We start from the raw sequence: 24652 nt of genomic DNA, 5'->3' as shown, positions 1-24652 counted from the left end.
TTCTTCTAGAATCGATGAATGAAGTCTTTTTACCTTTTTGCTATACCTCTCTTCCCCTACATCTGGATGAGATGCAAGACATCACCCCACCCCCCCACCCCAACAAATACAAAAGCTTAGCAAATTTTATCTCACCGGGGTTTTTTTTGCCCCCTTCCTTCTATCATTTTAAATGTTTAATCCAGAGAAGAAAAGTCACAAAATGGGAGTTGTACTGTTTCTTTATTGTGTTTTCCATTAGACAAAAAGAAATAAAGCTTTCCTGATAAGAAAAAGTTCATAAAAAGGACTTTTTTTGTAATTAAACCAGTAGCAAATAAAATTTAGTGTTCAAAAGACTTCTGAATTTTGCATCTGAATTTAAATTTCACAAACATACAAGATTAATGAATTATAGTAGAAAAAGAAGACCAACATTAGAAAGCACCTTTTCCATAGAAAGTCATTTATGAAAAGTTTTAAAAAATGTTGCTTAAGGAAAACACACAGTAAAGTTATTTAAGAATGGTCATTTAAGGAAGACATAAGTGCTTCAAGAGGAATGGGCACTGGGTTTGAAAACGGTAGTGTTAAAAATCTGCCAAGACTGTGAAATGCTAAAAATATTCCTCTACCACCTTATTCATTTAATATCATGTTTAAGGATACACTTGACAAACAAGTGAACCAAAGGCAAAAATCAATTACCTGTATTTTTAAATAAAAATATAAATCCTAGACCTATAAAATTTTCTGGTTTGCACACCATATATAAAGGTCAGTACCTGACCTTCATTGATCAGTTTCTAAGTCATTAAAAAAATACAGTATCAAATCTATACTACCTCCCCAGAAACCTGGGGAAATATAATATCTTTAAGTTGTGAGTGTGCATTATCTGTATGCATCTTTGTTTAAAGATATGACACACAAACACCACCTTATTCTGCAAATTAACTTTCAGCATACTGTAAACATCTTTTCCCTAAACCTGGACATCTCAAAAAAAGAGTCTTTGGTATTACTAGTTATATTGTGCTTGAAAACAGAACCTTAAGGGATTTCTGTAGCAGTGATGCCACTTGAACATTTAAAGATATAAATAAGGAAAAATGCACTTGGAATAAGTTACAATTAGCTGCTTTTGCATCATTTTCCATAACTACAGTGTATGCCTAGTCACAGTTTTATAAGAAAGTATCTCCTTTTTTAATTCCCTAATTCTAAGTAACACTTAATTCTGATGGACAAAATCCCACTGCTGGAATACATCTGAGGGGTTGCATGGCACCAAGCTTGGGTGTTCTCCATTTCCCATAAGACACATGTTTAGTGATGGATTGTATAGTAGTTGATCCTGGAGTGAAGAAAAGAAAAGAGACACTCAGTTTCATCCTGATCAAATGGCAAACACATTTCAAATTCTTGTTACGGCAAAACATCGAACCTCACATCACTTCTAGATATGTTACCTAATTTGCTTTTTATGATGACATAAAAACTCTTATAAATAATTTTTGTAGCTCCTCGGCTATTTTACAATTGTTATCACTTTGATCACTACAATAGCCTATAACTTAAATGAAGGTACTAGGTTAAGGAACTTTTAAAAATCCTAGCAACGCTAGAACCAAATAATCAATAAATGTACCTGAAGGGAAAAATAGCATCAATCAAATAATTTATCCTTAAGGCTTGACTTTTTAAAAAGTCTTCTCACACTATCCCTGAAGTAATGGATTTATGTTACATAAGATTATATGATATAGACTTTAAAGTTAGCTTCTAACTTTATAGACAGTTTTTAAAAGGCACATTCAGTAATAAAAGAAAAAAGGCATTTATCACCAGGTTCATGAGGATAGTTGGAATGACACTTGTTTTATGTAAGGTAGGCTTGTTTCTCTTTTAGGAGTCAAGAAGGGCCATTCTCTGGATCATCACTGGTCTGGCTTTCTTGCAGTTTGAGGTCTAATAGGTCCAGTGTAGGGTCTATAAGGCCCAAGGAATTGGTGTTGGAACATTTAGCATAATTGGTCCTTGATAATGCCTTTCTGACCAAAGTCACAGTGAATGAGGAAGTAGAGTAACCTTTCTAACTTTAAGAATTGAATCCTTCTAATCATTCTAAGTAAAGTTGCTTTTATTTCATTTTATGATCCACAAAAGTATCTCACTGAATTCTAACCTGGAATCTTAATAATTCAAAAGGTCTGAGTTGAGCTTTGTCCAGAAAAATTAAAAAGTGTCAAGTAGGGGCAGCTAGGTGGCACAGTGGATAGAGCACTGGTCCTGAAGTCAGGAGTACCTGAGTTCAAATCCGGCCTCAGACACTTAACACTTACTAGATGTGTGACCCTGGGCAAGTCACTTAACCCCAACTGCCTCACTAAAAAAAAAAAGTGTCAAGTAATTCAAATAATGAAAAATTTCTTCTTTCTTATGTAAGAAACAAAAAGATGCATAAAGTATCACATGTATCAAAATATTGCTTTAACGTGGGATAAGGTTAAAGGGATTAATAACACAAAGTATTTACCAAAATATACCATGAAATTGTGAAGTCTCATGAGTAGTAACTCATGAAGATATTCTTTAGGAAGTACAGTGAAATAGATGGGCAAAAAATTTTTTGTAAGCTTATCAGTATAATAACAAAATATGTCTAAAATACCTTATGAGTAGAGTTACATATCAGCATAGTTGACATGGCAAAAAATTTCCCTTGGGTACTATAAATGAAGTGACATTTCATATATTCCCTTATCAAGTGTGCAAATGTTTGCAGTCTAACAAAAATAATTCCACAAAAGTGTAATCTAATAAATACCTTTCGAATCTCCCATTTCTGTGCATCAATGGTAAGTGTTCTCTGACCTTTGTAGCTACATGCCTTCAATTGAACCGGGCCTTGAACAGCGTGAAGACATAACTCCTGCTGGATACTATGCCTAATTTCATGCTGTGCAGAGTATTCAAAATACTATGGAGAAAAGAAGAATTCTATTAGATACCGAGCAGCCACATAAGAATAATGGTTCAGTTGTAGAATAAAGTACTTCAAACAGAAATACATTCAAAAAGCTTATTTTAAATCATCAGTTTATCTTATGACCAAGTAAGATGTCAGGAGATCTGGGTTCTTGTTAACTGGATTTTGTTTGTCCTTTGTTTTCAAATAGGACCACAACATCAGGGTGATGTCATGATTTGCAGTGAATTGGATTTAAGTGAGGGAGGGCTGTGCAAGGTCACCAACCTCACTCTCTCCTCCAGAGCTATCTGGGTCCAGTGGCAAGATATAGACCAGGATGACTGGAGATAGTCCCAGATGTTTAAGGCAATTAGGGAAGTGACTTGCCCAGGGTCACACAGCTAGTAAGTGTTTGAGGTGAGATTTGAACTCAGGTCCTTCCAACTTCAGGGCCAGTGCTCTATCCAGCTGCCCCTAATCCCCTCACTAACTAGCTAAATTAAATTAAGTTTCCTTATCTGTAATTTCTTAATATTTTAATATCTCAAATTTCTTAAGATATTTCTTGGGGAAGCTAGGTGGCGCAGTGGATAGAGCACCGGCCCTGGAATCAGGAGTGCCTGAGTTCAAGTCTGTCCTCAGACACTTAACACTTACTAGCTGTGTGACCCTGGGCAAGTCACTTAACCCCAATTGCCTCACTTAAAAAAAAAAGATATTTCTTAAGATCTCTTTAATATATTAAATTTCCTTGTCTATAATACAATGGAGTTGTATTATATGACTTCTGACATCTCTTCCATTTCTAATATTCTATTATCCTATTACTACTTTTATTCTTCAACTACATAAACACCCCCATAAAATATGCAATCAAGAATATATACAATTTACAAGAATATTTTGTTAAGGCTAAAATTCTAGCTAGTCTGTCTAAAAGATCTAATGAGTGGTCGCCAATAAATTATAAGCTTTAGCAAGAGTAAGATTTTTAAGCATTTATTAAGGAGAATAAGAATTTGGTAAAGAGAGGAAGGCCTAGATTCCTATCTATTAAAGGGAGAGCGCATTTCTAGCTCCCTTCTCCACCAGCGTCCTCAGGAAAAGAGAGACAGAGAGTCCGGCTCCCCCTTCCTCTTCCCACCAGCAAATGTCACTTCCTGACGCCAAAGAAAAGACGCATGGTCTTGCCCTCAAAGACCTTCCTTTCATGGCAGAGCTTTTCTATAGTAAGTCTCCAGCAGGTGGCATCATTCCAATCATTACAGTTTACATGCTCTCTTAAATAATTATATAACAAAAGAGACTATGATTTACATTAGTCTACTACCAACATGAGTGCCTAGTAAGGGATTAAACAATTGGTTCATATTCTTTTTTTTTTTTTTTTTGCAGGCAATGGGGGTTAAGTGACTTGCCCAGGGTCACACAGCTAGTAAGTGTCAAGTGTCTGAGGCCGGATTTGAATTCAGATACTCCTGAATTCAGGGCCGGTGCTTTATCCACTGCATCACCTAGCTGCTCCTCATATTCTTTCAATACTAAGATATAGGAAGAATATCAAGAAAGTTGGAAGGTGGGAATCAGAACCCTGAAAACTCAAGGAGCCTCAGTACAACACTAATACCCAGAAAACCACTGAATAGGTTGTAAGAAGCACACACATTGTATGTTAAAAACATGCCGTCTGCACTTTTTGTGGTAACAAAGAATTTACAAAAATTGATGCCCACCACTTAGGAAATGGCTAAAAAAATTGTGATATGGGAATGTAATGGAATATTGCTGTGTCGTGACAATGATGGATCCAAAGAAGCATGGAAAGTAAACAGAGTCAAGGAAGCAATATGCACATCAACTATAAAAATATAAACACAACCACAAAACTTCAAAAAATGTATATTGCAAAATGAAAAAGAACAAGCTTACCTCCCTCCCCACCCCCCACCCCAAGAACAGATAGAAATAAAAACCTTCCTGCTACTCCTATGTAGAAGTTGGAGGACTGGGGAGGGGGTTATGATATCCTATGGCTGTGAAAAATTCCACATGATGCAGGTTTCTAATGTATTAATCAGTTTTCCTGATTTTTTCTTTTCTTTCTCTTTATAATTCTTTCTTTAAAAAGTTTTTATCCTAATAAATACATTATTTATTATATAATATAAAGGATAAATTTCTGGGAGGAGGAGAGGTAGAGAGGGAAATTCAGGTGTTGTAGAAACAAAATATATTAATAAAAAATTTTAAATGCTGCTTTTTCAAGTACTTCTGGTCTTTTTAATTCTATCTCAGCTTCCATTTATTGGTGAAGAACTTTTACATATTAACAATGTTAACTTTTTAACTGATCAAGAAAGAACATTCTTTACACTGAGACAAAACCATGATCACAAAATCTTGAGCTAGAAGGGCCTTTAGGGACCACTGAGTTCAACCCCATCATTGCAAAGATAAGGAAAATAAAGTTTAGGTGACTTAGCCAGGGTCACAAGGTTAGTAAACATCTGAATTAGGATTTAATACCTTCTGCCTCTCTGTCCATACTCTATTATGCTGCCTCTGAGAAGCTTAAGATATGGGAATTTTTTTTTTTTGGGGGGGGGAGGCACATATGGTGAGAGGTAGCATGACAAAGGTAGACGAAGAATCAGCCCTGAAGTCAGAAAGATGTGGTATCAAGTCCTGACTCTTATACATATTAGCTCTGTGACCATGGACAATCCATTTTAATGACCTAAGCAACTCCCTATAGGAATTTTTCTTAACTGAGGGTCTGTGAAATTTTTTTTTAATACTTTGAGAACTGTATTTCACTATAATTGACTTTGTAATCCTGTGTTTTATGGTCTTAAAAACACTATTCTGGGGCAGCTAGATGGTGCAGTGGATAGAGCACCAGCCCTGGAGTCAGGAGTACCTGAGTTCAAATCCGGCCTCAGACACTTAACACTTACTAGCTGTGTGACCCTGGGCAAGTCACTTAACCCCAATTGCCTTACTAAACAAAAAGAAAAAAAACCAAAACAAAAAAAAACCCACTACTCTGAAGAGGAGTCCACAGGCTTCACCAGACTCCCAGATGGGCCCAGGGCTAAAGAAAAAAAAGTGACAGGTCTGGACCATCATGATCATTTAACAGGGGAAAAAAGATAATAAGACATCTTTCATGTCTTAAGAATACAAATAAAATGCTTCTCTTTAGGAGTTCAGGGGAAGGATAAAAATTTCTTCTGGGTAAGAAAAGAAAGGATTAGGGAAGGCATCTTGAAGAACCTTGCATTTGAATTAGTTTAGGAGAGAGGGCAGGATGAGGCAAAGGGCATTCCAAGTGGAAAGAACTGCATGAGTCAAAAGCATGGAGGCAAGAAGGCAGGGATCACATTCTGGCAATAAATTAATAATCCAACTGGGATGGCTAACAGATTAAGATTAAGGGAACTATGGAGAAAATGGATGGTATTTTATAAAAAAAAAAACAATGATTTTTAGAGAACTTCTGAATAACACGACCATTAAGATGGGGAATTAGACATTTTCTCTGAACCTCAACAATCTTTCAAACTTCTCAAAAACAGAAATTGTGCACTAAAGACAAAGCAGCTTCAGAAGTCTTCATGGTCTAAGATGTCAGGAACCCAAAATAAAAAAAAAAAACAAACCAAAACACCCGCAACCTCATCTTAATTAATGCCTAACCTGTACTCTTTTTTTGCAACCCTTTCATGGCAGCAAGACTGCCTTAGCCAACCAGACCCATGGATTTACAACAAAATATAACCTCATATCATAGTCTCCCCACTTCTTTCCTCTTTCCAATGCCTTGGAGCTCCAAGTCCCAAACTACAGATATTTGCTGAAGTCTCAAAAACACCACCATGGCAGTGTTCTGTGCTGCAAAAGATCTCTACAGGAGAATGGAGAAACAGAGATCAAGGGGGCAAAATACATGTCTGGCCTTGAAACAGAGCTCAACTCCTCACCCCAAGTCCCACCCATCCCCCAAATCCCTGGTCCTAGAGAGACAAATTCCAAATGACAGAAATTTCTCCAATGTGCAATATTATCAGTATTGTCATGCCAGAGAACTGAGAAACAGAAGGAACTGGACAGGACACCATGTTGAGGTTTGTGTGGCACTCTACTAATCTTGAGAGAAAAGGGACCATAATCATGCTGGCTCAGTTCCTCCCTCTACCCAAATCACTTGGACACAGAGACCTAGGCTGGTGAACCACTAATAGCCCAGTGCAAAAGGAGGCTGAGACACTTTTGAGATCCAGTCAACAAGGAAATCACTATCAGAAGTGAGAGAATCATGGGGCAGCTAGGTGGTGCAGTGGATAGAGCACTGGCCCTGGAGTCAGGAGTACCTGAGTTCAAATCCGACCTTAGACACTTAACACGTACTAGCTGTGTGACCCTGGGCAAGTCACTTAACCCCAACTGCCTCACTAAAAAAAAAAAAAACAAAAACAAAAAGAAGTGAGAGAATCAGGGAAAAATAAGCAGGTGGGGGGGGACCCTGAAATTCCCAAAGATTTCAGGAATGAGAAAATTCAAAGATCTTGAGCACAAGCAGATAAGCCAAAAGGGAAAATTTTAACAGCAGAAAGAAATATGATGTCCAGAGCTAGTAAACTAGTTCAGGCATCAATGAATAAATACTGCAAAACAAAGGAAAATGATTCCACACTTGATAAAATAGAGGACCCTGTGGATTTTGAGGAGAACATGGGTTTAAAAGTGAAATGAGACTTGTGAGAGCAGAATTTGTAGCCTGCACAGCAAAAATAATGGGCAGAAAAGAAAAACATGCATCTGTGATGTTAACTTGCACCAAAGAAACAAACAAAAAGGACAACAGATTAGGAAGGCAAATACACAGAAATAAAGGACAATAAACAAAAAACAATAACATCAAAAGAGAACATGGTTTTTTTTGTTTGTTTTTTGAGTAAGGCATTTGGGGTTAAGTGACTTGCCCCGGGTCACACAGCTAGTAAGTGTTAAGTGTCTGAGGCCGGATTTGAACTCAGGTACTCCTGAATCTAGGGCCAGTGCTCTATCCACTGCACCATCTAGCTGCCCCAAACATGTTTTCTCTTCAAGTAAAACATACTGATATTGAAGACAGGATGCATTGAGACAACCAAAGAAATATAGGTCTCCCAAAAGAACACAAATCAAAAAACCTGAACATCATAATACAAGAAACAATTATGAAGAAACTGCCCAGAACTTCTGAACATAGAAGTCAAAATGCCAATTGAAAGAATTCATAGATAGCTCAAAAAAAAAAAAAGAAAAAGAAAAACAAACTGGGGCAGCTAGATGGCGCAGTGGATAAAGCATGGGCCCTGGATTCAGGAGGACCTGAGTTCAAATCTGGCCTCAGGAACTTGACAATTACTAGCTGTGTGACCTTGGGCAAGTCACTTAACTCTCATTGCCCCACCCCACCTCCCCCGCCAAAAAAAAGAAAAAAGAAAGAAAAACAAACCACAAAGCTGTAAACTTGAGACACTTAGTGGTGGTTCAACTTAAAATTCCACTTAAGAAATGACAAATTTTACAAGCAATCAAGAAAATATTTTCAAATACAAAGAAAATCTGAATAACAAAATTATTCTGCATCACCTACAGGAATGAATGGAACAATGTATTCTGAATAAAGAAGGTCAGAATGCACCCAGGGTGACCTATCATGAAAATCAGCTTAATCTCAAACGAAAAAAGGTGGACATTATAAAATAAAGAGGCATTTGAGGCATTCTTAAAAGGATGATTTTTAGCAGTGCAGCATATTGTTAGTTCACACAAAAAACTAATTAAAAATATCTTAATTATTTATATCTTTTTTGGTAATAAACATTTTTATTTATAGTTTTGGGTTCCAATTTTTATCCCTCTTTCTCTCCTCTCCCCCCTCCTTGAGGCAGGAAACAATCAGATATGGGTTATACATGTATGATTATATAAAACATTACCATATTTGTCATTTTGTACAAGAAAACTTGATTAAAAGAAAAAAATGAAAGAAAGTGAAAAATAGCATGCTTCAGTCTGTGTTCCATCAATATCAGTTCTTTCTTTGGAGGTGGATAGTATGTTTCATCAATAGTCTTTTGGGATTGTCTTGGATCACTGTATTGTTAAAAATAGTGAAGTCATTCACAGTTCTTCATCAAATAATATTTCTGTCTCTGTGCACAATGTTCTCTTGGTTTTGCTCACTTCACTATACATAATTTCATACATTACATCTTTTAAAATGAGAGTGCTAGGCCTGAAGTCAGAAAGACTCATCTTCCTGAGTTCAAATCTGGTCTCAGACACTTATTAGCTGTATGACCCTGGGCAAGTCACTTAACCCTGTTGGCTTCCTTTTCCTCACCTGTAAAATCAGCTGGAGAAGGAAATGGCAAACTACTCCAAATCTCTGCCAAGAAAACTCCAAATGAAAAGACTGAATAACAAAATGAGGTGGGAAATGTATTGTTGTTGTTTGTCCTTCATTCTGGAAGGGGTCATGCCATCACCCCAGTGAACTGGATTTAAGTGAGGGAGGACTGTGCAAGGTCACCAACCTCACTCTCTCCTTTAGAGGCGTCTGGGTCCAGTGGCAAGACACTGACCAGTATGAGTGGAGATAGCCCCAGATGTTTTAAGGCAATTGGGGTTAAGTGGCCTGCCCAGGGTCATACAGCCAGGATCTGAGGTAAGTGCTCTTGACTCCAGGGCCAGCACTCTATCCACTGTGCTACCTAGCTGCCCAGGCAGGAAATGTAAATTGAAAAGGAAATGCTAAAACAATCATTTCTTAGTTTTCCATTCTTGGGCCCAACCCATCATTGTCTCTAATCCTTTCCCTTAGTCTCTTCAAAATTCATCCCCAAGTCACAATAGATTCACTTGGTATTAGTATTAAGAGATTGGGCCTAGATTAAGGAAAGTTGAAGGAGAGGAAAGCTGGGTGGTACTGAAGGGCAAAGAAAGCATTCTTATCTTCTTAGGTCTCACATTTTCAAGACTTCATGCTTTTAATGCCAGATATCACAAACATTTTCCTTTCATGCTCAAAGAGTTTATACAATCCTGCCAACAGCTGCTTGCAAAGGTCAAGGAAAGAAAATCTAGTGATTGCTTTTTTTACATGGTTTTTCTATCTTCATTTTCTGCAATAAAGAGAAGTTGGTAGGATGGTAGGAAAGGAGGAGTTTGTAACAATGCTGATGCTAATCAGAGAGCACCAAGAAAAATGAATTTGAGAGCTGGGTCTTTCATTAATTTAGAGGCTATAGATGACAAGAGTGGAAATGCGAAGGGGATGCTTCCTGCTGTAATAAACTTTCACATAATGATAATGGTTTTCACAGGAATAATTTATAATTGTACCACTTAGGGATTAACTAGAAATATTATATCATAGCATGGAGTCATCTACTTTGACACATGGCCTTTGTATGTAATTTTCTACTGGTTTCATGTCAACAAGAAAAATTTTAATAAGCCATTAATAGTAAAGTATTTAATAAAGTGAATTATAATTTTAATAAAAATGATATTAATTAAACTCAGTTATTTCTGCTGGATGGATGTGCAAACAAGTTATATAGGTACAAGCTGCTGCCAAGGTCAAAGAACCAATGTTTAAAATAGTACACTCCTTGAACCTTAACTACAAATTGTTTAATTTTATCTCAGTTTACATAAATACAAAGTGGATAGTGCTTAAAGCAAAATGTGATCCTGAGCATAAAATATTAGACAAGAAAAAAAATTAACCTTAATTTACATTAATGTATGTGTGCTAATATGGATTATATATCACTTAATGTGATACTTTACCTGGTTTCCTCCAAGACCATGACATGTATACATAATTAGTGGTTTGCCCCCTTGGTTGTTTTCTCCAACATCTAAGCACGAATGGCGACCTTTATTTTGTATCTACAGAAAATTTTTTTCATGTTAGTTATATTTAAAATTAAAGAAATTAGTATTTATATACAAGCTTAATTAATATAAAATTAATGTGAATGAATAAAATAAAGGATTATTAGATTGAAAAATCTCATAAGTAACCTATCAACAAGTTCAGCATTCTTGGACATCTATCATGTGGTCAACAAATACTAATTTTACTTGAATAATAGAATCAGTAAAAAAATAAATAAATCACAGAATCTCAGAGTTGAGTGTCTTGGTACTATGAGTAACCAATGAGGAAAAGGAAGATACTTACATATCCAGATATTACAGGGTTAAGATCTGGCACATATATTTCTGGATACACATTGTTTAAATACCAAGTAAAATTTTTACATTGGAGACGGTGTTTTATTTCAAGTCTTTTTGAAATATCTCCAAACGATTTCTGAAGGAAGATAAGAGAAACAATCAGAAGCTATAGGATATCTCATATAAACCCAGATCTAATTTTAAATTTTCAAATCGTTTTTTTTTATGGGGGGGAAGGGTGTGCTCATATTAAGGTCTCTCAAAAACTTGGGGTCACCACTAAGTTTCAGCTTATTTGCACCAATTGGTGTCTAGATGATGATCTGTCTTCACAGAAGGTATCACCAATGCTATTGCAGTGATTTAGAAGTCATGACAGTATTTGCTCTCCTACTTCATAAGTGACATCAGAAGTGACAGAACTTCTCCCATTCAAAGGCATTTACTAAACCTTGTAGAATTTGAGATAGAAGGGATCTTTCTAGATCAACTGGTCCAATCCTCTTCATTTAACAGTCTGGGGAAGTGATTTGTCCAAAGTCAATTGATGGACTTGACAATGTTGGAACTTGAACCCAGATCTCTTGAGTGTAAATGAATTAAAGTAGGAGTACCTATAACTTACCAGGTTTATCTATAAAGTAATTTTTTGTAAAATCAATGAAACTTATCACTAGATATAAATAAAAAAGAATATTTACAGACTGATTTCCCCCTCCCCATTTAAAATTAAGAGTGACAAAACAGTAGGCTCAAAGGGTAATCACATTTAGAGAGCTCTGTTTACTTATTTCAACTGATATTAGAGAAAAACAATTTTGATTAAAGCTCATTACTCAAAGTATTTTTCTGAAAGTTATGACCTCCCTACCCCAAAATAAATAAAATCACAAATAAAAATAATCACAAATAAAATTAAAACTAAAAACAGAAAATCAAATCAAAAACAAGAAACATTATGTTACTAATATATCTTCAAGCAAAGCCAAGAACAGTAATCAGTTTGCTAAGTATTCAATCTTATGTTGCATTTGTTTAAGAGTTAAATGTGTGGGGGCGGCTAGGTGGCGCAGTGGATAAAGCACTGGCCCTGGATTCAGGAGTACCTGAGTTCAAATCCAGCCTCAGACACTTGACACTTACTAGCTGTGTGACCCTGGGCAAGTCACTTAACCCCTATTGTCCCACCAAAAAAAAAAAAAGGAAAGGGAAAAAAAAGAGTTAAATGTGTAAATGTAGTAATTTAGCTAAGGATATTTTGTTGATAACTGTCTACTAGTCCACAAGTTCTATGAGGTAAGGGCTCAGTCTTGTACATTTTTATATCTCTACCAGTGCCTAGAAGAATGCTGTGCACATAGTAAATGCATAACTATTTGATGAATAAAACTGAAATTATGGTGTCAAATTCAGCATATGAGAAAGCCTTGTAACAAAATCTGAGGGACTTCTGAAGTGAAAATATATTGTTCTTGAATTTCTCACCAAAAGTGACTACTTAGAATATGTGCAAATCACCATCTATGTCTATCAGTATGTGTCTGTTCTTTGCAGTTTCAGTAGCAGGGTGAATGGGAGTTTGACCTAAGGGAAAGGGCAGTAACCTAGCATAATACTACTGCAAATGTGCTATCTATTTGCTGTGTTACACTAACACTGAACTACTGATCCTAATTATTTTGCATAAAAGATTGAAAATGTAACTTTATTAAAATGAAAAGTTTCATTTAAAATTATCTTTCTACAACTGAAACAATGATGCAATTGACTTTTTTTTAAAGCCTATTTTATGGCTTCTGGTTAAGAAAATTTCAATAAGGAATCTGATGTCTGTAACATTGATTTTTCCTTTATAACTTACCTCTTTAACAATTTTTGCTGCTTCTGTGTTTCTTCGATAAAATATGTCTTTAAATTCATCCATCCAGACTTCTGCAAGACGCACTTGGTTACGAGCAATCACCTGAGTGCCTTTTGGAAACGTATGAGGACTTTTGCTGCGAAAAACATGTCCAACAACAGAGCAAGGCATAATCTCCAACTGCCCACCACATTGCCATACCTGATAATTAATGATATTTTTGTATAAATTCAGAGTATTTGTAAAATTTTAAATGTAAAATAAAAATCAAAGTGGTTTTCAACTTCATCTTTAAGCATCTTGCCAAAACCCCCCCCCCAAAACACAAAAAAACCCCACAAAAACAAACCAGATGGGGGGAAAAAAAAAGAAATCCCAACTTCATAAGTAGGGTCATTCTCCTGAAATTTAATACACTTCCTTAAATTCATTTGTATTACTTTTTTTTTTGTTTTTTTTTTTTTTTTTTTAGTAAGGCAATTGGGGTTAAGTGACTTGCCCAGGGTCACACAGCTAGTAAGTGTTAAGTGTCTGAGGCCGGATTTGAACTCAGGTACTCCTGAATCCAGGGCCAGTGCTCTATCCACTGCGCCATCTAGCTGCCCCATTACTTTTTATAAAATGATCCATCCTCTAGTGGCAACTAATTATACTTTTATTTTAGAAGGCCTTCCATCCTTAGCTCAATTATCTCCCCAGTTCCATACCTTAAGACCTTTCTAAAATTCATCATCTTTCCTTTCTCCCTTTGTCCCAGTTTCAGAGGATGAAGTTTCCCTTCTCTTAGCCAAAGCTAAGGGCTTTCCTGTGCCCTTAATTCCACTCCTTCACAACTCCACAAAGAACATGCCCCCTCAATCATTCCCTCTTTGTTATCTTCAGTCTCTTCCTATCCACTGGTTTCTTCCTCATTTATTCCCAATAACATACTTTGGTCTCCTCCATATATGTGTGTATACACACACACACATACTTAATCTTGCCATCCTCTCAAATTATTACCTTGTGTCCCTTGTTATACTGATGCATTCACTTCTTTACCACAAACTTGCTTCTTAACCCTTTGAAATCAGACTTTTCATACTAGACTTTTCATACTATCTACCTCCAAAGAAAGAATTGATATTGATTGAACACAGACTGAAGCATGCTATTTTTTACTTTCTTTCATTTTTTTCTTTTATTCAAGTTTTCTTTTACAAAATGACTAATATGGTAATGTTTTACATAATTACACATGTATAACCTATATCTAATTGCTTCCTGCCTCAAAGAGGTGGGTGAAGAAGGAAAGGAGAGAGAGAATTTGGAACAAAACTTGAAATAAAAATGTTTATTATTTTTTTTAGAAAGAAAAAGGGGGGCAGCTAGGTGGTGCAGTAGATAGAGCACCGGTCCTGTATTCAGGAGGACCTGAGTTCAAATCCAGCCTCAGACACTTGATACTTACTAGCTCTGTGACCTTGGGCAAGTCACTTAACCCTCATTGCCCAGCTCTCCCCCACCCCCTCAAAGAGTAGTATGTAGTGCCTCAGTTGTTGATGTTAATCTGTGTGTGTGTGTGTGTGTGTGTGTGTGTGTGTGTGTGTTAAAGATTTATTTGGTCTGAAAGATTTGATATTAAAGAATTCTTTATTGGGAGAAAAAAGAAATCTGTCTTTTAATCCCATTATCCTACTGAAACCACTGTCTCAAAGATTACCAAAGATTCCAAATGCTAAATCCTATTTCAGCTTCATCTCCCTGACTTTTCTGATGGCCACTCTCTTCTTCTGGATTCTCTCCTCTACCTTATATTACATGACCTGGTTGGTTTTTCTATCCGTGCAACTGATTTTCAGCAATTTTTTTGCTGAATCATACTTAATCTTTTCTAGCTTGTAAGCATAATTGTTCCCTAAGACTCTGTCCGGGTACCTTTTTCCCTCTCTTTTTCTAAACTATTTGATCTCATTCAATGGGTTCACAGATTACTACCAAGTCTTTACATACAGGCTTAATCTCTTCCCTAAACTCCAGCATATTGGACAATCATTGCCTGGATATTTAAGGAGAATCCCAAAACTCAAAACTAACTAAAAGTGAACACATCATTTTCCCCTTAATATAAGGAGGGCCAGAATTTAAGAATACCTGAAAGGACCAACCTGTATCAATTGATGGTACATTTTTTCTTAATCTATGAGGCAAAGAAAATAGAGATAGTAGGATGAAAATTTTTATTTTAAAGTAAAATTATAATAATTTTTGTATCAAAGGATGTTCCTGGTCCTTCTAGTGTCAAACTTGCCTCTTCTCTGGAAGCAACACCATCTTCCCAGTCATCCCTGACTTTCCCCTTTCCCTTGACTCCACATCTAGTTACTGCCCAAGTCTTTCCTTCTTGCACATTCCCATTGCTACCACCCTAATCCCTGTTGTCTATTCTTCACATAACTGCTAAAATGAGTCTTCCTAAGGCAAAGGCTTAAAAGTGTCACTTTGCCTTATCAAAAACTTTCTGTAGTTTCCTATTGTCCAGATGTGCATTTAAGACCTTCTATAATCTGACTGCTACTTACACACCCAAAGCCTTATTTCACATTACTCTTCCCCTCTTGAAATCCATATTCCTGTCAAACTAACCTATCAGCTGTTTCCTGAACTTAACATTCTGTCATCTGTTTCTGTGTACTCACTATGATTCCTAGGATTGCAATTTATTCTTTATTTTCACCTTTCAAAATCTTCCTACAAAGATCAATTCAGATGCAATCTTCTCCATGAAGTCTTCTCTAATGCTTTACCTGCTTCACCAAGTTAGTGTACTCTCCCACTTCAAATTTTCTAAAGTCCTTTGTCAGAGTTCTCTCTGGCCCTCTTCACTGCCTACCTTGTATTATATTTTGACCATGTATATTCTGAGTTCCCCACATAGAATATAAGCAAGCTCTTTGAGGTCAGGAATTATTTGTGTCCTTGTTTCTCTGGAGCCTAGCTTAGTGCATTACATGTAATTCATGTTTAACTCACAGCGCTACAATTCGCATGTTTATACTGAATGAACTAACATCAATATGAACATCTAACAACCTACAAAGCCATATGCCAGTAACCAAACGTTGCAGTATGTTGGATTGAAAATTCTGACTCTATTTTAGATGTTTTATATAAAACCGCACAAAATTCAGCTTTTAAATTATTCTATTATGCACTCATTTATGCATTTTCCTCTGTCAACAGGTGGTATTTGTACAGTGTTTTAAAATCTGGGAAATGCTTTACATCTATTTGATTACTTGATTACTTACACCTTTGGTGTAGATTCTACAAGTGTTGTCTACCTTTTATAGTTGAAGAAACTGAGTCTCAGAGAGATGAAGTGACCAGTGAATGGTCACACAGCTAGTTAGTGACAAGTCCAACACCCAAAACATTATGCCACAGTGTATTTCTATCAGTAAGTTGGAGGTCTACTTACATTCAATGAGTATATCAAGACAAAGCTCTTTTGTATTATACATACAGTAATTGACACAACTTTTACTGGTCATCATACATAAATGATGTGGGCAAATGGAGGCACAGATCAGCAATCTAAGTGCAAGAAGGAGCAGGCTCTACTTACTCTACCCTAGCAAGATGTCTGTTTTATATATATTTTTAAATTCTCATAGCAATTACAAATTGATGTTTTTGTTACCATGAGGGGGAGGAGGAGTCAGGTATAAGTTGTAAAAACAAATACTTATTCTTTTAAGTTGAAAATTCTCAATATATCCTTCTTCCATGATACTTTTTTGTTAATAAATGCTTAGATTATGATTGTATCAATATTTTTCTCTTATTTTTAAAAAAATGAATTTTGTCTTCTTTGATCAAAGGCTCTAAATAACAAGCATCTGGAAATCTGGTTAGTTAAAAATATTTACAAGTGAACTTTAATCACAGAGTCATATTGTAACGTACAGTTACTGGCATATAGCTTTGTAGGTTGCTAGATGTTCACATTGATGTTAGTTCATTCAGTGTAAACATGTGAATTATAGCTTTGTGATGTAAAAGGTATTTCTAAAATTTCACAGTATGAGCAAAACCTTTTTTAAGCCTTTATAGCTTTCCAATCTGATGTTATACTTCTGAAGCAGCTGGTAGTATGATGGATAGAGTACTGGGCCTGGAGTCTGAAGCCTTGGATTCAAATCCAGCCTCAGACACTCACTAGCTCTATGACTCTGGGCAAGTCACTATTTCCCTCAGTTTCCTCAACTGTAAAATGGAGAAAATAACAGTACCGACTTCAAAGGTTTTTTGTGAGGATCAGATGATATTTATAATATGCACTTAGAAGGTCTTGTACAAAGCAGGCATTATGTAAATACTTATTCTCTTCCATTTCTTTCTAGTTATGAATATTTAATTGAATACTATAAAATTTGATTATAATCTGATAGGTTAAATTCAGATGAAATGATTCAATATGTTACTCATACGAATATCTTCAAACTTCAAAAATATATCGATAATAAGGAAATTAAAACAAACCCTCTTTTCAGGAAACCAAGGCTTCCTGATTTGTAAAGTATCTGCCCAAGGTCCTCTGGTTATGAAATGTATAATAGAGACTTGATCTCAGGTTTTCTATTGCCCTAAAACACACCAGCCTAAGGGGTGAAAACAAATCATGACAAGCACTTCAAATAAACCTCATAAGAAGAAATCATTCAACCAAAAGCAGTAAGTGCTACTTATGTGCCAGGCACTGTGCTGAGCAGTGGATCAAATAAATATGAGTCACATGTGGGCAAACATTGAAAACTGCTGCTTTGCTTCTTAGAGTTAGTATTCTAAGTTCTACATGGAAAACTGCTCACTTTGTTCAAACAGTTAAGTCCTATGACCTTTAAAACCTTATATAATTATTTTCCATGGATTCCTTTGGCAATCAAATTATTTCCTGAAGCATAATTTGATTATATTTATCTTAACGATAAGTGCATTAATAGGTATTATTACCCAAACACAGGGGCTAAACTCTAAAGAAATAATTTGATATATCTATAAAGGGAAGGTTTTTCTTCCAAACTTCCTAGCACTTAAGATTTAAAGTACATACAATACATACTTTGTAATCCATTATCGATTGATTTGCACAAAGTACATACAAATGCTTAATATAGTTAATCTCCAATAAACTTACTCTGAAAGACATTTCTATATTCTCTCCTCCCCAGATTTTCATTTCTTCATCATAAGTTCCAATATATTCAAAATATTCTTTTGATATAGAAAAAAGACCTCCTGCAAAAGTGGGTGTTCTGCAAAACAAAATTCATGGCAAAACTTAAAAATAAAAGAAAAACCTAAAATCACTAAGTGTTTTAAGCACTAATGGAATCAAATAGAAGTTTAAAGATAGCATTTTGTAAATGTCACTTCAAAATCAATTTTTGAAGAAAATATTCAAAGATGCTACATACATGCACTCACCCTTCACTAGCCAAGTCATCTATGTTTTACTTGCTACTCAGTAATTTATTAAGAGAGCAAGATTCAAGTCTTAGCAGCTCTATCTATAAGCTACATCTCCCAGGCAAATCATTTACCTTCTTGAATCTCAGTTTCCTTACCAGAGTAAAATGAGAATGTTACCTACCTCACAGGATTATGAGGAAACTACTTTATAAATCATAAAGCATTATATAAAATTTGTGGCATTATTTGTATAAAGATTATATAATACACGTCAGGATGTATTGAAAGATCAAAGCAGAATGAAATTAATTAACTTCATATCATTCTCAGTGGCATGAAACATAAAGAAAAAGAAACATTATTTTCCTATTTCCCCAATATTTGATGGAAACTTCTCTTGCTACTAGCATGAGTTGGATCGGCAGTGCTATGCTTTTGGGAGTCAGAAAACCTGAGTTTGAGTACCAGGCATGCCAATTGCCAGAGGTGTGAGCTTCAGCAATTCACTTCACCTTTTGGGGCCCAAGTTTCTTCACTTGTAAAATGACTACATAACCATGCTACCAGGACTATACATACACACACACACACACACACACACACACACACATGCGGTTCCAAAGGTTTGTCATGCCCGGGTGGGATTGGGGATAAGCTCCCACTCTCTATAAAATGCTCCAATAGCGTGCATCTCAAATAGCCGAACTGAAGCCCAACTCCTGGCCTTCTCATGGTGGAACTGTTTCCACTAACAGGAGAAGGGGTGAAGGCCAGTCACTGGAGCCTTAAAACCAGTCACTTCGGGCAGGTGGGGCTCGTTAGCCTTGGCAGGCAACCCACCTAGGGGACGGGACCCTGATTTTAAACCTCCACTGCCTTGCGACTATACCCATAAATGGGAAAGGCTTCGAGAGTTAACCCCGAGGAAAAATCAGGCGTCAGAGTCCCTTAGGCAGTTGGATGTTGGACATCACATCCCTCTGGCAACTCCTGCGGTGGCACTGGTGCCAAACTGTATTGGCTCTGCCTCTCCTTTCCATCCACCAATGTTGCAGAGAGGGAAAACCTGCTGCATGGGCAACAGCTTGTTTTCCATATTGATCCGCCCAGGCCAGCGCCCTGGAGAGGACACTCCAGCTACTCCTAATGGGGTAGATACAACACGGGATGTGGCAGTCACCAGTTATAAGTCACTCAGGAGCTACAGCTCCCACATCGGACTGCACAGCCACACTGTGGCCTGTGGCTCTTCAAGGCACTGATCCATGGTCCTCCGCGACTGGTGGAGGCCTACACACACACACACACACACACACACACACACACACACACAAACTCCATTCTTCCTCTAAATCCATGATCCTATGACTCTGTATGTCAGGAATAACCCAAGTGTAGAAAGTGCAAATAAATATCTGTGGAGTAAATCAATCATCTTGGCATTTATTTATTGATATAAGATTTTGTTAATCACCTAATTGGATAGGTTTCATCTTTTCTTCTTTGTTTTTCATGATCAGGAAGAGATTCCCAGCCAAATGATAAACTCCAGTCAAAATTTCCACGATTATGGTTATGTCCATAAGGAGAAGGTTTGCTGAATTCAAAAGTATTAAGATCTATTGATGCAATATCTGGACTTACAACTGCCGTGTAGTTCTCAGCTATTCTTGACAACAAAGGCTCTAACCAACCATAAAAGCACTCGCCTGGTGGGAACAAAATTTTGATTACTTCAAAAAAGATCTGAGATTTTTTTTTTATTTAACAGAAAAAATAAGTATGCTATAAAATTATTTACAATTTGGATCTTACTCTATACTTAAAAACTGGCTGCCAATTCTTTTTTTTTTCTTTTGCCTAGTATGCTCTGTCAAAGACAAAAAGCCTTAATGGAAATGCTCCGAGTTATTATTGACATTTAAAATGCATTGAATTCATAAACCCAAGAGATAAAATGAGTATCTAAAAAGGAGCTGGGCAGGGAGGAAGAAGTACACTCAAACATTCATAGCAATGATTGATAATAGTAAAAGATTAAAGAATGCAAAAAACACATGCTCCTAGAAGAGATAATAGAGAATAAAGCTGGGTCAGGACAAAAGCAATTTGGCCCAAAGACTGTTGATGATGGTTATTATCAAAAACAAAAACTAGTAAGTAGTTTATATTTCCCATAGCACTGATAGAAAAAGGGTAGAGATTAATAACACAAATCTAGCATCATGTAGAGGCACTGATAGAAAAGTTTCTTTGAAGGCCTTGTAAATCTTGAAAATAATAAAGGGATAGGATTATTATCTTCTGAATAATTTGCATCTAAAAATGAAAGCCTGTTAAGAGAAAGGTTATGACTAGCTATTGCTGGATAACAGCAGGTTCAAACACTATAGGGAACAGAGTTTCATGTGACAGAGTGATAGTTCACACCCTTAGTTGGTCATGGGGGGCAAGTTGTCATGGTTGTCACCTTCATTGTGGAGGAGCTGGTCCTGAAGAAGAGTCAACAAAACCAATCAGTGTTCCTGAAAGGCCAAAGTTAAGGAATTTTTGGGAAAAGGATATAAAGAAAAAGTAGATTCTCTTTAAAATTTATAACATTAGAAGACTTAATTACAGATACTTACAGTGAGAATCTAGAAAGGTGAGTGTTTCAGCAGTTGCTACTGATGCTCCTAGCAACCGGGCATTGATCAGACCTTGTCTTTCTTTTTGTCGGACAACTTTTACTACTTGAAATTGCTTAACATATTCATCTAGTTTATCATGCAAATATTCTGTAAGAAAAATATTCTGGCTTAATATTTAAAAATTTATTTTCAGATAAATACCTAGAAGTATAATATACAAAGTACAAATATGATTTAAATATACAATGTACCAAATAAAAAATAAAAAATCTCCAACAAAACCCAGTGCTAAGACACTGTTTTAGTAACCAGTTACATATAAACCTTCAAAACAAGAAAAAATTAATGTTTTAATCTCCAATTTAGTTCTTCTAGCTGAATTAAAAATCAACTTTCTCAAATATCCTAAGCTATGACTTAGTCCACTAACACACAAATTACTTACCCATTATCTTTCATATAGATTAATAACTTTAAAGGTTTTTGAAAAAAAAATAAGAGGGATTAGAAATAGGATGAATGGCTGTCAAGTGGGGCCAGAAGAAAGTAGAGGTCAAGGGATTTTACTAAATGACAGATGAAACACATTTGGATTGAAAGCAGCAAACTCTAATAAATCATTTTTAAAATTGGGGTGAAGACAGGGGTCTTAGAGAAAAAGGATGAATATAGAATCTGGAACAGATTTGACTTTTCCAACTTGACAAAGGAATCCAAGCTGCAACTATCTGGGAATATGGTTTCCCAGAAAGTAACTACCTAGATGTGTTTTCAGAAGACTTATTAATACCAAACTATCTACTACTAAGTCTTAGAACCTTGCAAAATGGAGTTTCCAAGGTATAATTATCATGAAGGATATGTTAATTAAGAGTAAGAAATTTTACAGCAACATGCCTATTAAATAAACTTGTAATTCCAAACTAAGTGAGATTTCTGTTGGATAAAAACTGGGACAAGCATATAATGGGAAAAGCCAACAAGTCAATCAAATACGGTCTCTATTTATAAACAATGGCCCATCTGCTCATATACAGTTAACTCGGTTACTTATAAAGGATATATGTGACCTTCCTGTACTGGTTCTAGGTTTTCATCATTGCCTCAATGAGATATGAGAATATGGGAAAGGCAAATGCATATTCAAATATCCATATGTGCTTCAAATTTATCGTTTATCCTATCACTCATTAGAAAGGACAACAAAGTTGCCTGCTTAAAACATAGAGGTGGTATTCTAGCATTAACTGAGTAGAAAACTAATCCTATGTAAACTGCTCCCTAAATACATTAAAACTGGTTCCTAGAAACATAAACGGAAATAAAAATTGTCAAGAAAACACATTCATAGGTGTGTTCTGCTTTAACAAAGCAAGAATTTACAAATAGATGTATTATAGGTATTTAAAGGTATACAATTCTTTTATCTATCCATCCATCCATCCATCCATCCATCCATCCATCCATCCATCCATCCATCCATCCATGGGGAAGCTGAGATTCTCTATTTAACTCAGGCTAGAATTTCAATAGCCACTTATAGGCCTGATACCACCATAATGACTCAGAGCCACTGAACGGTTGCAGAAGCTTTGACTTGCTTTGTTTTCTGACCTTGGCTAGTTTGCCCCTCCTTAGGCAGTCCAATGCTTCCCTCCCCACACTAGTAGGGGGTTGCAATGTTGGTGCTAGACTTGTTGCTGACATCCAACAGTTTAGCCCTACTACTGAAGCTCAGAACTCCCTAACTTGAATGATTTAACAGTATCAATTTCCTTAGCCATCAGTAATCACAGGCATCTGCTATGACTTTTTGGCTTTTAAAAAAAAAAGAATCACAGGTTTCCTTTCACAAAAGCACCCCTCTCCGATGTTTAAACAAAATCAGAATTAGAATATTTCGATTTCAATGCAATACCAGTTCGTCATAATTATCTCATTCTCCTCTAAAATCATAGTCAACACTATTCATTTGGTTATTTGTAATGTTTTTGTCATATATAGCTGTTAAACTCTTACATTCTTTTAGTGTGCTTATATCTCATCTCCCTAACTAGATTATAAAATCAAGCAGAGAGCAGAGACAGTATCTTATCCTTCTTCCCTAGTGCCCAGCAGTTACTTTGTTGAACATGTCTTCAATAGGTAATTAGGATTGTAAAATTTTTAGAGGTGGAAGGGTTTTTAGAGATCATTTACTCTGGTAATTTTTTTTAAACAGATGAAGAAGCTATGAAAGAAGGAGATGGAAAGGAGATGGAAAGCTGCCCAAAGTGACAAAAGTGGACTGAATGCATAAAGTAAGGTACACCTGCCTATAATTTAGACAAAAAGTTAGCCTAACATCCAAAACTATTTATTCCCACAGGGACTATTTAGAAACCTGGAGAGAAGGAAATAATCCCCAAACTGATTTTTTTCAAAACACTTAATTCATCCTATTTAAATAGTCCTGTAGTTATGAGGAAAGGTACACTTTACAATTTTTCTTCAGCCTTCAATAAAAACCTCAAATGTTGACTCCCACTGATCTCAACTTTCCTTCAACCCAGGTCATCCAAAGGAGGATGGCAAGTCTCTGAGAAGATAGACTGATAGGTGGATAACTGTTCCTAAATAATTTTTAGCCAATCCCACACAATCTTATAAAGGATAATCTAATTGTATGTTTTTCTTACCGTCCTCACTGGCATCATCTACCAAAATGATTTCTTTCAGCAGTATGGCTGGAGAAGAATAGAGTACACTGTGGACTGTTCTAAGCAGAGTAGACCAAGCTTCATTGTGAAAAATTATTATGACACTTGTGGTAGGCAAAGGAGGACAGCGTTTAAATTTTTGCTCAATACATCTGGAAGTTAAAAAATAAGTCTAAGTTACAAATTTCACATTTCACCTCAGATCTAACATTACTTACATTAACATTAGGGATTTTTTTCTTTTATAAACCTGAGGACTGCAGTTATAGGCATTGAGTATTTTATTATACTTGCTAAACTGCTAACAGATAATTAAAAATTATTTTAGAAAAGATTTTTGCCCCCAAAGACACCAAATCCTTGAAAAGGCAACTGTCAACAGTATACTAGGTATATACAGTATAAAGTAATATAGCACAGTACTATAGCTTCAGTTAGCATAACAATTATACATATAATAAAAATATCTTATACTAGAAACAATCTGTAGATATAATCTGAATAATAATTTTCCCCCTCAAAACAACCTGATTTTCTCCTCCCATTTAACCTCTAAACATATATTGTTAAACATTCTATTCAATTAAATTCTCAGAATACAATATTCATGCAAAAAATTTGTTAAAATACTATTTTGCAAGTAAGTTGAACAAAATTACTCTTATGTTCTATTAAGAGAAGAAAAAGCTGATTTTCTCAAAATATTCTTATATCAAAAAATACTAATCCAAAACAAAATACTAAATGAACTAGGTCACCATAGTGTACATTAGGATTTGAAGGGATCTCAGAAAGAAATTATCTAACTATT

At 35.8% G+C, this 24652-nt stretch overlaps 1 protein-coding gene across 2 annotated transcripts in view; it reads right to left on the bottom strand.

Annotated features, from left to right (window-relative positions):
- Positions 1-222: 222 nt before the first annotated feature.
- GALNT3 (polypeptide N-acetylgalactosaminyltransferase 3) overlaps positions 223-24652 on the bottom strand; it is a 117144-nt gene continuing 92714 nt past the window's right edge. For both annotated transcript variants that reach the window (XM_043991092.1, XM_043991091.1), the window contains exons 3-11: positions 23821-23993; positions 21140-21289; positions 19987-20221; positions 18238-18355; positions 13059-13259; positions 11202-11333; positions 10805-10906; positions 2810-2962; positions 223-1336 (exon numbers count right to left, since the gene is read on the bottom strand). In XM_043991092.1, coding sequence (XP_043847027.1) covers positions 1214-1336; positions 2810-2962; positions 10805-10906; positions 11202-11333; positions 13059-13259; positions 18238-18355; positions 19987-20221; positions 21140-21289; positions 23821-23993 — 1387 coding nt within the window. In that variant the 3' untranslated portion in view covers positions 223-1213. The remainder of the gene's footprint in view (positions 1337-2809; positions 2963-10804; positions 10907-11201; positions 11334-13058; positions 13260-18237; positions 18356-19986; positions 20222-21139; positions 21290-23820; positions 23994-24652) is intronic.

This window comes from Dromiciops gliroides, chromosome 3 (assembly GCF_019393635.1).
Source record: "Dromiciops gliroides isolate mDroGli1 chromosome 3, mDroGli1.pri, whole genome shotgun sequence".
NCBI lineage: Eukaryota > Metazoa > Chordata > Mammalia > Microbiotheria > Microbiotheriidae > Dromiciops > Dromiciops gliroides.
This window is presented reverse-complemented; position numbering and strand designations above follow the sequence as displayed.